We start from the raw sequence: 16,626 nt of genomic DNA on the forward strand, positions 1-16,626 counted from the left end.
TAGTCAAGTAATATTAATATTATAGAAAATTAAAGAATATTAGTATAAACATAATTTTACTTTTCACATAAACATAATAATGTAGACTACAAATATACATATATTATATATATATAATAATGGATAATTTCATTTTGTTTATTTTATTACATATATTGAAACAAATAATATTGTGCACCATTAATATGATATAAAGTTTATAACACAGACAAACGTGATACAATAATATAGAGAATTTGTAACATCTGGGAGGGGATTTAAATTATTTATATAGTATCCGTGTGTTATTTATAAATTATTCATATAGTCCATCTAGTCATTTTAATACGGATTATATGTTTATTAAATAATTAAAACATATTTATTGTCTCATTAATTCATTATTGATAGTTATATATAGTTATTTTATGGAGATACAATCGATTTATATTAATTTGTCTATTAAAACCAATTTGGAAATAAAAAAAAAAAATTTTAATTCCTTTCAAAACACTTTAAATTTTTTTTTTTGTGAAAGCAAACAAAAAGTTTTTTTACTTCAAACAAATTTTATCTTTAGTTGAAAAAGTGATTTTTAAAAAACGATTTCTTTATTTTAAAAAAAAATAGTTTTTCTGAGTGTACTGTGAAAGTTGTTTTTATCTAACTTGTTTCCACTCAAGGAAAACTGTACACTCAAAAAAAGAAAACTACAGTTGTTCATATAGTTTTAAGAGTCGCTAATAACGAATATGAGTTCAGTTTTCCAAAATTCAAAATGGTGGATTCAACATGGCGGTCAAGAATTAAAAAATTGTTTGTATTTGATTGAAACTTGTTTCTTTGGGATAATGATGGTCGCTGATTACGAATCCGATGTCAGTTTTTCAAAATTCAAAATGGCGATTCCAATATGGCGGTCGAAAAAATTTAAAAATCGTTTGGATTTGCTTAAAATTTGTTACTCGGAGGTTTTTTCAGTGTCACTGATCACAAATCTAATATTAAATTTGTAATTAGTGACTTCAAAAACCCCTGGGTAACAAGTTTTAATCAAATCCAAACGGTTTTTTCATTTTTGATCCGCCATTTTGAATTTTGAAAAATTGACATCGGATTTGTAATCAGTGACCATTAAAACCGCCGCGTAATAAGTTTTAAATAAAACCAATGATTTTTAAAAAATGTTTCTTCAAAATTAGTTTATTTAAACATTATTTACGATAATAAACTAAAAATATTATATCTTTAGGCTTATTTTACATCTTATTTGTTTAAATAAAAAAAAAATTGTACAATAAAAATTTTAAATCTGATCCAAATGACGTTTTGAGAAATTTTATATCAAAGATTTAAAAAGATACTTCAAAATGAAAAAAAAATTAAAATCTCTAGATATAATAAATAAAATGATTAATTTATTAATATTGTTACTACTTTTTTTAAATATTTAGTTAGTAAATTAAAATTAATTATATTTTAATTATTAATTGTTATTATATTATTAATCAATATTATTATTTTTTTTTAGTGGAAAATAAGTTATTAAGAAAAATAGAACATTCCTGGACATCTGTGGTAGAATTTTTCAACTATTTAAAACAAAGTGAACTTACGTAATTATTTCGAAGATCATCGTGGGTATATTCCAAGCCATCATCCAAAACTGCAACCCTTATGCCTCTACCAGTTATCCCCAGTCGGTATAAGGGTAGTACATTCAAATCCAGTTTAGGGAGGTTTCTGTTTGATCGTGTGTCTTGCTAAATCACAAGATAACAAAAATTTCCACAGCTGTTGTTGATAATTTAAAAAAAAAAATTATTAACAAATAATAAAAGTCCAATTTCTTTTCGTAAATGTGTCAAATTTTTTTCACATTTTTTTTCTCAGTGCAAAATTATTAAAATTTATTATTACACTTTGCATAAAAAATATTTTTTTCCTTATCATTATATTTTGCATTAAAAATATTTTTTTTTAGTGTTATTGTTTGGTATTATTACAGAAAAATTTGTAACTTTTAATTAATTAATTAATTGTGTAATTAATTTTGTAACAATATTAAAAAAAAAATTTTCTTTTAATTTTATAGTAAATGTAAGAAAATTTTTACAATACTGTGATTTTTTTGCAATGGAATATTTGACAAAACATTTTGGCAATTATTTATTTACTAGCAAAATTAAACGCGCGCAAGCGCGCCAAATTGATTGTTTAATTGTTTGTTATAAAGAAATTAAAGATTAATATTATCAATAATAATTTAATTTATTAGAATATTATTAGATATTAAATAATAATAATGAAAATTATATGTTTACAGGCTTTGGATTATACGACTTTTTCCGACTTTTTTCAAAAATACGACTTTTATCGACTTATTTTAATAAAATGCGACATTTTTTTTTACATTTGAAAAAAATGTAAATAAAATACATTTTTTTAGTATAAAATGTATCTTCTTCAATTCAATTATTTAACAAATTTTGAACTAAAATGATTCTTCACTAAATTAATTATTTTTAATAATTTTAATGAAATACATCACAAATTCAATTATATCAAAATTATTTTTCAATTAAAATTTTTATGAAATTTAACAATTGTTTATAATTAAAAAAAACAAATATATCACAATAAAATTGAATTATTTTTTAAAAATTTCTTTTCAAAATAAACTAAAATTCAATTATTACCCGAAATTTTAATTCAAAATCAATTAAAATTCAATAATTATCCAAAATTTTTAATTTAAAATTTAATTATTTACCAAATTTTCAATTTAAAATGAAATAAAATTCAATTATTTTCTAAAATTTCTATTCAAAATTAATTATCCAAATTTTCAATCAAAAATGAATTTTAATTAAATTATTATCAAAAATTTCAATTAAAATTCAATTATTTCCCAAAATTTTCAATTCAAAATGAACTGAAATTCAATTATTTTCCAAATTTAAAATCAAATAAAATTTCTTTATTCTCAAAAATTTGAATTCAAAATTAATTGAATTTTCAATAATTTGAATTTAAAAGAATCTAAAATTTAATTATTTCTAAAATTTTCCATCGAAAATTTTTTTTTGAAATTTAATCATTTCAATTATAACTCTAAGGAAATTTAATTATTTTTAACTATTTTAATAATATTCTTTGAAAATTCAACTATCTGAAACCATTTTTCAATTAAAAATGATTTTCAAATTATTGTATTTTGTCCGCATTTTCTAATAAATTTTTAGTGAAATCATCTAAAATTTTAATTATAAAACACTTAAAGTTTCAATTAATTTCAAAAATCTCAATTTTAAATCTTTGAAAATTCAATTAAATTTAAAAAATGTTTTCCAAAAATTGTTTGATAAATTATTTTTAGTTCTGTAAAATTTAATAATTGTTTGAAAATTAACAATATATCTTTTGAAATTTAATTATTTCTAAAAATTTCAACTTTAACCCTTCGAAAAGGATTATTATTAAAAAAAAATTTTTATTTAAAATTCTGTAAAATAGTTTTGTTAAAATAAAAAACAAATCCACTTTTTTTTGGAATATAAATCGACTAAAACGACTTTTTGTGTCTTTAAGTTGATTCGAGGCCTGTGTTTTTATAATTAATATTTAATAGGTATTCGTTGGTCCCTGGTACCTTAAAAATAAATTTTTTTCAAATTACTATCTTGTACGAAATTTCCTGGCGCATCTTTTTTCTCATCATAAATTTTTTGTATTTGTATACAATTTTTGAATCAATATACAACTTTAAAACAAATTTCGTTGTTAAACGTTGTGTACTTCAGCTTCGTGAATTGAATTTTCGAATTTGGAATTTGAAAGAAACTTATTCCGAAATTTGGAAACACAATTATACAACTTTGGCAAAAATGAGAAAAAGAATTGTCAAAATTTGACACGTCATAAGATTACTATTCAAAAAAACACGTGAAATCAGAAAAGGCCAACTTCAAGTTAGGACAGAAGGACAGACCATTTTGGCAATTATTTACATATTTATTTTTTTTTAAAGAAAATTACCTGTATTTCAATAAAGCATAATCAAATTTATTTAATTAATTAGGTAATTACCAATTTTTTTTTATTTAATTTTTGAAATTTATTATAAAATTGCAATTTTTCAATTAAATTTCATATAACAGCGCGCATTAAAGATTGAAATAAAAATCGTTACCAAATACCATTCTTGATCCCAAAGTTCATCGTTGAAAATTTTCACATTCTCTGATTCATCTATTGTTAGAGTATTAAGTTTTCCTTTATTTTTATCAATTTCTCTCGAACACTGACCATGGCAGTCAGAATTGAAAGCAAAAGGCAGTCGCTTTTCTCTTATCAAGGGCTTTTCTGATTCAATATCGTCCAACACGATGTAATCCCTCTTATGACGGGTAATAACTTTTTGTTCTTCTGCCCACACTATCTGTATTTTAAAAAATATATATATATATATAACAATAAAATCAATATATAAGAGAGGAAAAGGAAAAAAAACAGGATGTATAAAGGAAAATATTTATATAATATATTAATTCGATAAAAATCAATTATATTTACTTTTGATGTTGAGTCTAATATTTTTAACGAATGAGAAATCCCTCTTTTTCTTTGATCTGGATTTTTACTTTTGTGCCATAAATATGTATTTTCAAATCCAAGAACCTGGAACAAAAAATTCACGACGATGAAATATTATTTCTTTTGTTGAATATATTATATATTGAATAAAGACAAAACCCTTTTTAACTATATATAAAAAAAAAAAAAAAAATACACCCATGCGGAACAACTTATTTTTTTAAAGATATATTTTATGCTTAAAATCTAATAATGCAGTAACAAAAAATTGAAATTATTAGTTTGGATAAAATTTATCATTTTTTTTTTATGTAACCGCGTCTGGGAAATGTGTGTTTACGAACGAAAAATCGATTTTCACACTTTTTTTGAGGCACATAATTATCACATAAAAATTATTAGTGAGAATTTTCATTATCAACAATTTTATTATAGATATAATTATTTTTTAGACGAATTTTCATTTTTCGAATTAACATTTGTCAGAATTTTTTTTTTTTAAAGAATTTTTAATTAACAGAATTTTTATTTGGTAGCATTCTTATTGCAAATGGCCGAACAAACAATCGACAGAAAGATTTTGTCGTGATTTTTAAAATCCACCAATCACAATTTTCTTGATAACTTTTGATTGGTTTAAAAATCGCGCCGAAATCTTTCTGTCGATTGTTTGTTCGGTAATTTGCAATTTCGGACAAATAAAAATTCGGTGCCTAAAATTTTTGTTAATTAAAAATTCTTTAAAAATGAAATTCCGACAAATGTTAATTCGAAAAATGAAAATTCGTCTAAAAAATAATTATATCTAATAAAATTGTTGAAAATGAATATTCTTAGTAATTATTTTAAGTATATTTTAATTGAAATTTTTTTTTCTATTATAAAATTATTACTTTTCATTGAAATGAAAAATATGTGATACAAATAATCAAATTTATATAAAATTTGCAACAAATTACGAAAATTGTAAAGTTACATGTTTGATTGTATTTCTAAATTTAAAAAAAAGTGTATATTAATATCTCACTGAAAATAGTAAAATTACATAAATTCTAAAATGTAATTTTACTATTTCAAAATGCAAACTTTTTATTATTTTTTACAGTGTACTTAGACATTGTCAATTCATAAGATTCCTAACCTTAAAATTCAGCCTTAAATTTCGTATATCATTTTTCCTGCAGCTAAAAATCAATATCGTAACGGGATCATTTTGAGTTTCAAGAACGTTTCCAGAACAAAGACTAGTTTTTATTCCCCTCAGGGAATATTTTTGCCGAAAGAATGGAAAGTAGAGTTGCATCAATGATCAGAGTAAAAAAAAAAAAAAAAAAGATTCTATAATACTTTATTGCAAAAATTACAATTTTAGAATGTTTATTAATTTCCCATTTTATAAAATAATTAATAAAGTAAAAAATAATTATAAAAAATTCTTAACTTTATATTTAAAATTCAATAAGTAATATTAATTAATTTTTTAATTTTATGTAAATATTAATTTAATTCAGCTGAATAAAAGATAAAATAATAAGGGAATCTTCTTTAAAAAAAACCAATTAAAAAAATATTGATAAAAAAAGTGAAAAAATTCTCTTTGGGTCAATCCATTATATTTCGAATGAAGTCGTCGCTGACTAATTTTTAAAAATTATAATACTTTGCAGGAATGATTTTGAAGTTATCAAGATCACGAAATGAAAAGAATTTTAATAAAATTTTAATTATTTATTGCAAAATATGAATTTAAAGTATATGAGGTGCTGAAAACTGTCAATTTTTTAGCCATTAGAAAATATGCAAAAATACGTAGAATTTACCATAAAAATAAAAATTTTTTTTGTAATTTACTAAGAATGAATAAATTTATCAGTATCAATTGATGTAATTATTTAAATATGTGAAATAATATATAAAATATGATTTTCAAGTTCGCCTGTCAAATAACCTAAATTTGCAAATTTCATCTATTAAATGTGAGAAAGAGAAGTCATTAAATTGAAAAAAACCTTACCAAATATAAAGTACCTGTGACTAACTTTTAGTTTTTCTTAGCACTTTTTTCCTTTTTTCTTCATAAATGTGAAATAAAAAGCAATAAAAATTGGCACTTTGCTTATTTTCACTATTTTCAAATGTAAATAACTTTCTTGGAGAAAACTGAAAAATTACAAAACTTGGGCAATATCTAATTGATCACTAACAACACACACTGGAAAAAAATTCGCTTTGGTCCCGAAGATACTTTTTGAGATAATTATGTTTATATTTTTCACTATTTTTATCAGATTAATGCATGTGATTTTTATAAAATTGAAGTTAGTTCAAAATGTTTAACCAATAAAACCTAACTTCGTCCTTAAAAAACTACATGTATTAACCTGATAAAAATTGTGAAAAGTTTAAACTTAATTATCTCAAAAAGTATCTTCGGGACCAAAGCGAATTTTTTTCCAGTGTGTGTAGTTAGTGATCAATTAGATATTGCCCAAGTTTTGTAATTTTTCAGTTTTCTCCAAGAAAGTTATTTACATTTGAAAATAGTGAAAATAAGCAAAGTGCCAATTTTTATTGCTTTTTATTTCACATTTATGAAGAAAAAAGGAAAAAAGTGCTAAGAAAAACTAAAAGTTAGTCACAGGTACTTTATATTTGGTAAGGTTTTTTTCAATTTAATGACTTCTCTTTCTCACATTTAATAGATGAAATTTGCAAATTTAGGTTATTTGACAGGCGAACTTGAAAATCATATTTTATATATTATTTCACATATTTAAATAATTATATCAATTGATAATGATAAATTTATTCATTCTTAGTAAATTACAACAATTTTTTTTTATTTTTATGGGAAATTCTGTTTTTTTTTTGCATATTTTCTAATGGCTAAAAAATTGGCAGTTTTCAGCACCTCATAAACTTTAAATTCATATTTTGCAATAAATAATTAAAATTTTAATAAAATTCTTTTCATTTCGTGATCTTGATAACTTCAAAATCATTCCTGCAAAGTATTATAATTTTTAAAAATTAGTCAGCGACGACTTCAGTCAAAATATAATGGATTGACCCCTTTACTTATTAATTAACATTAAATGATATATTTTATTTATATTTTATTATACTATGATGATATTATTTATTTATTTAATTAACCAACGGGCTTATAGCCCTATAGAGATACAGAGGTAGTGTATAGTACATAGAGTATATTATTATAGTTTTAATATTGATGTGCGCAAACAAATATTATATATTTATTTATAAAAAATAAATAAATTTCTGAAAATAACGAAACTAAATTAATAATTTAATAAATACTTAATAATATCAAGTACAATATTTGTTGAAAAAATAATATTTATCGCGAAAATATTTTTCCTCTATTTGTAAATAAATAGAAATAATTGATATTTAAGAATTACTAGGGGTGAATAGCCGTCGCTAAAATTCACCCTTAATAACTCAATAAGGGACGCTTTTAACAGGACAACATAAATATAAAAGAAGTCGTTCTGTATATATATATATATATATATATATATATATATATACAGATATATATATGTATACATATATATATTCAGTTATAGATTTTTATTAAAGAAAAATGAGCAGTATGGCATTTGTAGGGCGTCCAGGCATCGATACCGACAGGTGGACATGGCAGTGAATGGTGCCTTTGTATTGAGGGCTACGATATTTGTATAACGCCAGTCACATATGGCTCGTTTTTGTCAGTAGACGAACCTCCTAGCACTTTATGGGTCCTGTCTACCTTACTCCTGATACCCAACTGTCCAACGAAAAATGTCATCAAATACATTTAGTGTCAAGTGATATGTATTTAATGTTTAAAAAAAGTACTTTTTCTTTCTTTCAATAAATTGAGGGTTTTCAAAAAAATTTAAACATCATTTTTTCACCCCTATATATGCTTTCTAAATTTGAATTTACATAATAATCACTAATTCAAATTAGTAGAAATTTTCAGTAAAATATTACTATTTGATTTAGTAATACCTTTTTTTTTACTAAAGTTTTAGTGAAAAATGAATAAAAAGTAGTGGAAATTTTCACTAATTTAAATTAGTTAACGAATTCCCATTAATTTAAATTTAGAGAGTGATAATATTAACAATACTTTTCAATTGTTTCTCAATGAATTAATTATTTTTAAATAAATTAATCATAAAAGATTCAATTTCTCAAAATATTAATTTTTTCCTTTGATAATAATGTAATCAGATTTATTTTCTTTATTGTATAAATTTTGTTCTGAATTTTAACTTTTAAAGCGCCAACATATAAAGTTTGTTAATATTTCATATTTTGTATTGTTACCTAGGTAACTATTTGAATTTAGATGAGCACAGTGTTGCCAACTTATGTCAAAATTCTATAAATATCCCTATATAATGTATAGTATCTTTTGGAAATTTAATAATACCAACATTAATCTGAAAGTGTCCGCACAGAAGGTTACATTTCTACCCAATGCATATGTTATATATTTTTTATTATTTTTTATGCAGTATATATATAGTTTCAATAAGGGAATTTAAAAAATAGATTTATTTTTTATGCTCTTTGATAAGCAAATGGGAATTGTAATTTAATCATTTAAATTTTACCGAAATTCAGTGAACTGACAATTTAGTGATTTCAATACAAGTAGATTTTCATCAAAAATCATTAAAAAAAAAAAAAATTACTGAAATTTTTGTGGAGATTTCTATAAAATCAATTACTGTCAAATTATAGTTAAAACCTTCTAAATTTTTATTATTTTTGTTAATTATTAAAATAGATATAATTTTCTTATATTGTAACGTGTGTCGAGAACTTTTTTTTTATAACTAGAATAAATAATTATAAAAATAATATTGCACAAGGCGTTGAAAATTTTTGTACCTACATAAATTGAAAATTACGATCCTAGAAGTCATCAAAGTCAAAGAATTTTTGAATTTCTATTTTTCAGAACTATATATAAAAGAAGCGAATGTAGAAATTTTTTTTTTTGTTCTCCACTAAATAAAGAAAGGAGCACTTTTTGTTGAATAAAAAGTTACTTCTCTAGAATAGTCGTCAAAATTTTACAAATTTTTTTTTAAATTTTATGTACGGCATATGTAGAATATTTTTTTTACATAGAAATTGCAGTACAATGTTAATTTTATTTTCTAAAGTAAAATTTCCAATAATATATATATATATATATTATAGAATTTTTACTTAAAAGAATATTTTTATGTCAGATTCTCTAGTTCATTAAATTTGTATTTATTGCAAATTTTATTAAATGGAATTTATATTTAACACAATTAATTCATAAAGTGGAGTTTTTGTTCAATTAAATTTAAATTAATCAAATTTTTTTATAATTACATTTTATTTAATTGACTGACGTTACGGAACTGATGAATAATATGATTCCCTCTGCAGAATTTTAGTTTATTTTAAGAAAAATATTAATTACAATTATAAAAAAAAAAAAAATTATATATATATAAGATTTTATATAAAAAAAAAATTTTCAATTCATACTTTTAATATTTTAACAAAAATTTTCTATTCAGCAGAATTTCAACAGAATCGAATTTTTAATGCCAGAACTAAATGAAATCTGTTGGATTAAAATAAATAATTAAATAAATAAATCGTAAATTTTTTTCAACGACCTTAATTTTTAACAAATACCATTAGCAGATTTGTGGTTTTTGATCCAAATGCATTTTCGCTGTGAATATTTCTCATCAGGATTACAAAAAAAGTATAGGTATAAAAATTATAAAAAGTTAATCGATGTAATAAATTATTTTTGTAATCTCAACTTACTGCCAATCATTGAAAAAATATTCTAAATTTAAGAATATCTTCTTAGTGCTTATTTAAGAATATTTCCCATGTATTTTATTCTTATAGTTAGAATATAATATTCTCAAAATAAGAAATACTTTTTAAATTATAAGAAATATTCTATACATACAAAAGAAAAGATTCTTAATTTAAGAAGTGTTTCTTATTTTAAGAATATTATATTCTAACTGAAAGAATAAAATAGGAAATATTCATAAATAGGCCCCAAGAAGATATTCTTAAATTTAGAATATAATTTTTTCAATTTAGACATAAAATATCACGATTTTCTTGATAATTTTTGATTGTTCAATTACTCAATTTTGATCATCGCTAAATTAAAATTCGGTTAAATTTGAATTATATTAATCAAAATGTTGTGAAAAAAGAGCTAAAAATTCTGTTAAGGATTCTCCAGGGGGTGGTGTGGAGTAAGGGGATAGTTTCTATTCTTCCCGTGTGAAGGCTCACAAGTTTGCAACCTTATAAAAAATAAATTTTTATTTGATAGGTAAGGTTCTTGTCCTTATTGATAGGAGATTTGTTTAGAAAAAGGTGTATAAATTAATAATAAGCTTTCCTCGTTACTAAAATATTATAAATTCTATTTAATTAAATTTTTTAAAAAGTCCTTGAAATCAGGGCAACGTCGCATTCTCGTCGCGTAGTTTATGTAAGGTTGGTAAGACTGGTCTTTGTATGTATATATGTATGTAACACAAATTGGGCCTACACCTGATCTGACAGCTAACCTCAAATTTTTTGTTATATGTTATTATTGAAATGAAATGAAATGAAATGAAAATAAGATAATTTACTTATAAGAAATTTGTAATATAAGTCGTTCACCTCAAAATTTGAAAATAAAATGGAAAATATAAATAGTTTATTTATTATACTTTATTTCAATTTGCATGATAATTAGTAAACAAATATCCAATTAAATAAAACTGTGATTGTAGTAGTTTTGAACTGTATTTTATTTTGACAAAAATATTTAATTATAATTTTAGGTTATGTACGTGTATTTTTATCACTCTTTTTGTTTTCCAATAATTAATCAGAATTAAATTTATATAAACTTTCAAATTAAACATAACATACAATATTCTATTAAAATTGCAGTTTAATCCATTATTTTCTAAAAATAATATAAAAAAATGTCTGAATATAAATATGAATTTGTCGACTTTTATACTTGCATTTGAAATTCGCGGCGAGTTGCTGCACAAACGTGCTAAACACGTGTTGCAACGTTGCCACGTTTTCATGTCTGCTACACTTACTATTATTATTATGACAAAAAATGAAACTTTATTATTTATTTACTCAAAAACTATGTGGTAAACTTTCTTTATATTGTGCAGTTAATAAATTTATCATATTTTCTTCCTGTATACCAACTTTCAGATTTTTGTGTCATTTCCATCACACTTTTTTCCTATGGTTTATACACGTTCCCATAAGAGCCCATGTTAAATTGGTCATATATTTTTTTTTCTAAAAAACTACGTGGTAAAAAATTCTGAAAAAAATCATAACTTCCTAAATCAATCTAATGAACAAACTGTCAAAATTTGGTAAGTCTGTGTCATTTCCTTATATTGCCAGGAAGAATCCTTAAGTAAAAATTTGTTTAAAAGGAAATTCTATATCAAATGCCAATTCGAAAAATGAATATTCGTCTAAAAATTAATGATATCCAATAAAATTATTGAAAATGAAAATTCTAACTAATGATTTTACTACAGAATAAACGTCAATGATAAAAACTGGACAAAATCTAGTGGTGCCAAGAAAAATTTCTCGCCTAGGAAATAAAAAATTTTTTAATAAAAGAAATTCTATAAAAAATTCTATAACTAATGAATTTTAGTGCTCATTCATACGTCCTATTGACAGGTAAAAAGTTTCGCGTATGTTTCAAAAATACTGAGAATAGAATGTAAACGAACATATAGTAAAATTTTATTTAAAAAAATAGACAAAGAAAATCCTTTTTTCACAGTATCTAAATTTTTATGATTCAAAAAAATTTTTTTTTTTAATTTGACATTCATTCACACAAAAGGTTCAAAAATGTTTTTTTTTTTTTTAAATTTGACATTCATTCACACAAAAGGTAGAAAATTTATAAAAAAAAAAATAAAATTTGAATATCATTTTGTCAAAAAAGAAAATAACGCATTAGGCGCTCGCAATCTTTATATACACTAAGAAAAAAAAAAATGGATTTATACTTATGACTAAAAGGTTAGAGCAGTTTAGCCTTAAAATCCATGGGCGGAGTATAACGATTTAAATACGGATTCATCGTGGGTGTGATAATAGGGATTTTGCATTTCAGGTAAAGTTGGTTTGTCTGAGATGAACGAACTAGCAGAGTCATTACATGACGATCAGAGGACTATCCATCTTATCGGTATTCAGATTGTGTCTTCTGACTCTTGGGGGATGAAAGGGGTTGGAAAATGGTCGAATCCAAACTGAGGAGGGTTTATATGGGAGAGAAAAGGAGAATGAGGGAAATAGAGGGTCGAGAAGGGAGAAACATCCAAAGTGAAGGCGGAGAAAGAGTGAAAGGTGGTGGAGGAAGGCAAGGAGGGGGGGATGCGAAATCAAGTGGGGTGAGGGGGGGGGAGGATTTAGACGAGATATTTTCGCAGTCCATTTGTTTTGATCGGATTTCAAACTGTCTCCGGTAATCTCGTGTCTGTATAAGCCTTCGCAGGCGTTGTCCCAAACGTCTATATCAAGTCGGCCAAATGTTTTTTCCACTCTATTTTATTATATTATATTTGCTTTTTCATTTCAATTTCTTATATTTCAAGTTATATTTTTAAATTAACTTATGCCTTTAAAATGATAAAAAAAAAAAAATTGTTTCTTTTGGTTTTTGAAGGAAATTTCCCCTGGATTTGAAAATATATTATTTATATATATATTGACACCTTTTGTATACAATAATCATTATATTTCATTTTGAAAGAAATTGAACAAAATTCTGCTATGCGCCACACTAACAGCGGTTCTATATTTTGTTCAAAGTTGCTTGTTATTTTCCAAGAAACCAGAGAAGAGCAAAGCTACCTTGAAAAATGTGGTACTTTAATCAGATTTTATATTGTTCTCCATAATGAGAGCTTTATTCATTTTCCAAGGATATATACAACGTCTAAATTATTATCTGTGGAATTCTCTTGTCTCAAGAACAATAGAGACCAAAATCTCTTATTCGTCCCTTCATAATAAGGCACGAAACAAATTTCAAAACTCATACAGACAGACACAAAACGATGAAATATAATAAATGAGCAAAAGTTCCAAAAAAAAAACAAAATTTATCATCACCAACAAACATTATAGGGTCAATGACATTTTTTCAATCTATTGAAAATTTATTCAAAAATTCTCTAATTTTTTATTAAAATTAAAAAAAAATTCTTTTTGAATATTTAATAAATTGGAATTGGGAAGAAAAAAAGAGATAATAAATTATTGATCGAGTAGTTTAGTTTGCTAACGTTATCTTATCGTTTCCGGGAAAAAAGAAAGAGGGACCATTGATGACAAGCCATCAGCTTTATATTCAATTTGTAAAGGCTGTAATTTTTTTTTTTTTTTTTTTTTGTATATATACATCACAACCTCTTTGGCGGAGGTGCAAAAAAGGAAGATGGAGGGGCCGATTCGACAGCAATTATTAATGGCATGCGTTAGTGATTTAGTCACACGACAGTATATGGATTTGCTGATTCAGCGTAAACGTTTGCCGGATAATTGAAATAAACGACAGGACACCCTACGTTGAACCACCATAATGAACTATCCGTTAGGAAGAACGACAGACGTCACAGAGCGCGATGTTCTGCTTTACGTTTTGCCTTCGTTAACTTTCGACCTGAATCTTCGTTGAGAGAGTTTGCTACCAGCAACTTCTCATAGCCTCTCCCAAATGCCACAAAATCATAAACGACATTCAAATATTACCACTGGTGAATATATCTCTCTCTTTCTATATATATAGGTGTATATAGTTGTTTCATCAGAGACAGTTTCTTCATCAGGGAGTACAGTTCATGCTTTGCTATATACATATAAAAGGGATGAATTGTTGTAAAGAGAGACTCATTCTTATTTTCTCAAATAAATATTTTAATGTCTGTTTCTTATTATTTTTTAATCATAAAACAAAGTATGAGAAGAAATTTAACTATATGCTTCAAAAAAAAAGAAATATGATGAATCAACAGCACCAACAGCAAAATTTACACAATAAGTTTTAAAATCATATTTAAAGGAAATGAAATAATTCTATAATTAAATTATACAAATTGTATTGTCTAAACAAAAATTTTTTTTACTCGATCTGGATCATTGTGAATCAAGAATGACGCTAACGATACGCAATGGAGGTACTTTTTAATGTAATGTAAATGTAAATTATATTACAAAAGTACTTTTTAATTACCCAATTCCTTTTACAATTATTTTTAAAATTAATTGTAATACATTTTGTGAAATTGGATTTTTCTTTAAATAAATTACAATAATAAACCTTTGGTTTGCTTTTACCGTGCACTATATGTAAAGAACTGATTTCGTCTGCTAGATTAACGGATTCGCAGTGCCACCTTCTCTACGACAAATTGTACTAAATTCTTCACTCAGCATCCTAGACAGTGCCTGGCTAATTCCTAGACAACCTACTATACGAACTTGTACTAAATTTTAAAATCAGTGTTCTAGACAAATTTTAGCCAGATTCTAGATAGGCATTCATATCGAAGAAAATAAAGGGAAAATTGTACATTTACATTTCGGGGCCAGGACAGTTTTTTCAGAATAAATTTCCACGTCAAATACTGTCCAGCTTTAGTCTATATATTGCGTAAACAAACTAAATTAAATGAGGAGCAAGTTTTCAAAACCTGATAAATCCATTTTCTTATTTCGAGAAATTCAAACAAATGACTTTCCACACATAACCACTAGAGTTAATTTTAAAATAAAAAATTTATAATAATTTATTTCTATAACAATGTTTTTATATTCAAGACGTTATGTTTCTAATTGAACTTTGTCATAATTGAGTGATTTACAGGTTTTGGTAATTTTTTCTAATATAAAACATACAAATTGTAAATCATCTTGGTTATGTCAATAAGTTTTTAAATTAAAAATTTGTAATTAATAAATTTTTTTCCTTAAATTTAACAGTGACAGATCGATTTGTGAGGTCCTTAAAATATTAAATTTATGATTATCTTCATTTTTTTGGAAAAATGGATTTATCAAGTTTTGAAAATTTGCTCCTCAAATAAATAAACTCATTAAAAATATATGACGCGACTATATAAAAATCCAAACTTTTAATAAATCCATAACTCTATAAAAAAATAAAATTTTAAATTCCTGTATGAATACATAATTTATAAATTTATTTAAATAATAATATTTATCTCTAAAACGTGATTTTTACTAAATTAGCGTATTATTACTACGTATTCTTTAAAAATACAATTTGCAAATGATTTTAAGCCTCCACTTGAAATTTCATCTGTTTGTTTGTATAATCACACGAAAAAAAAGTAGAATTTTTACCCCAAAATCGGTATAAAAATTACCTGCAACAAATTTTATCCTAGTTGAGGGCGCCACCGTCTATGTGAATTAGCATTGGTGAAAATTACCCGCAACAAAATTTACCCAGCGTTTTTTCTGTGATTTCAAACTTCCCAAGTAGAAATGTGCCACTGGCATAGTACTGACCCAACACTGCCAGTCAGTATAATAGTACTGACTGCCGTACTGGGCCAGTAGTGGACCAACCCTGGCTGGTAACGCTGTCCAGTACTGATTTTGTCCCGCTCACCAGTACTAACGTAGTACTAGAATAATACTGGCATAATACTGGCATAATACTGGCATAATACTGGCATAATACTGGCAAAGTACTCATCCGGACTTAAAATCTCACTTTTTTACAAAATGCTAAAACACGCTTTCCAATGCAAATTTCATCCTTATTAGCTTATTACTCCCATTTTTACCACGAACAGGTAATGTGAAGCCAATAATAGTTAATGTTATTTAGAATATATAAAATATTATTAACAATAAATAATTAAAATAATAATTATCATTTATATTAATTAAATTATTTTATTTTTAATAAATTATTTTACA

General features: G+C 24.3%; 1 protein-coding gene across 1 annotated transcript in view; it reads right to left on the reverse strand.

Annotated features, from left to right (window-relative positions):
* Positions 1-16,626, reverse strand: part of LOC127285344 (neuroendocrine convertase 1-like) — a 63,933-nt gene that overhangs the window by 30,456 nt on the left and 16,851 nt on the right. Inside the window, exons 3-5 of the mRNA XM_051311324.1 lie at positions 4,555-4,659; positions 4,172-4,420; positions 1,596-1,742 (exon numbers count right to left, since the gene is read on the reverse strand). Coding sequence (XP_051167281.1) covers positions 1,596-1,742; positions 4,172-4,420; positions 4,555-4,659 — 501 coding nt within the window. The remainder of the gene's footprint in view (positions 1-1,595; positions 1,743-4,171; positions 4,421-4,554; positions 4,660-16,626) is intronic.

This window comes from Leptopilina boulardi, unplaced genomic scaffold (genome assembly GCF_019393585.1).
Source record: "Leptopilina boulardi isolate dan_hultmark-lab unplaced genomic scaffold, ZJU_Lbou_2.1 LbouV2_121, whole genome shotgun sequence".
NCBI classification, from domain to species: domain Eukaryota; kingdom Metazoa; phylum Arthropoda; class Insecta; order Hymenoptera; family Figitidae; genus Leptopilina; species Leptopilina boulardi.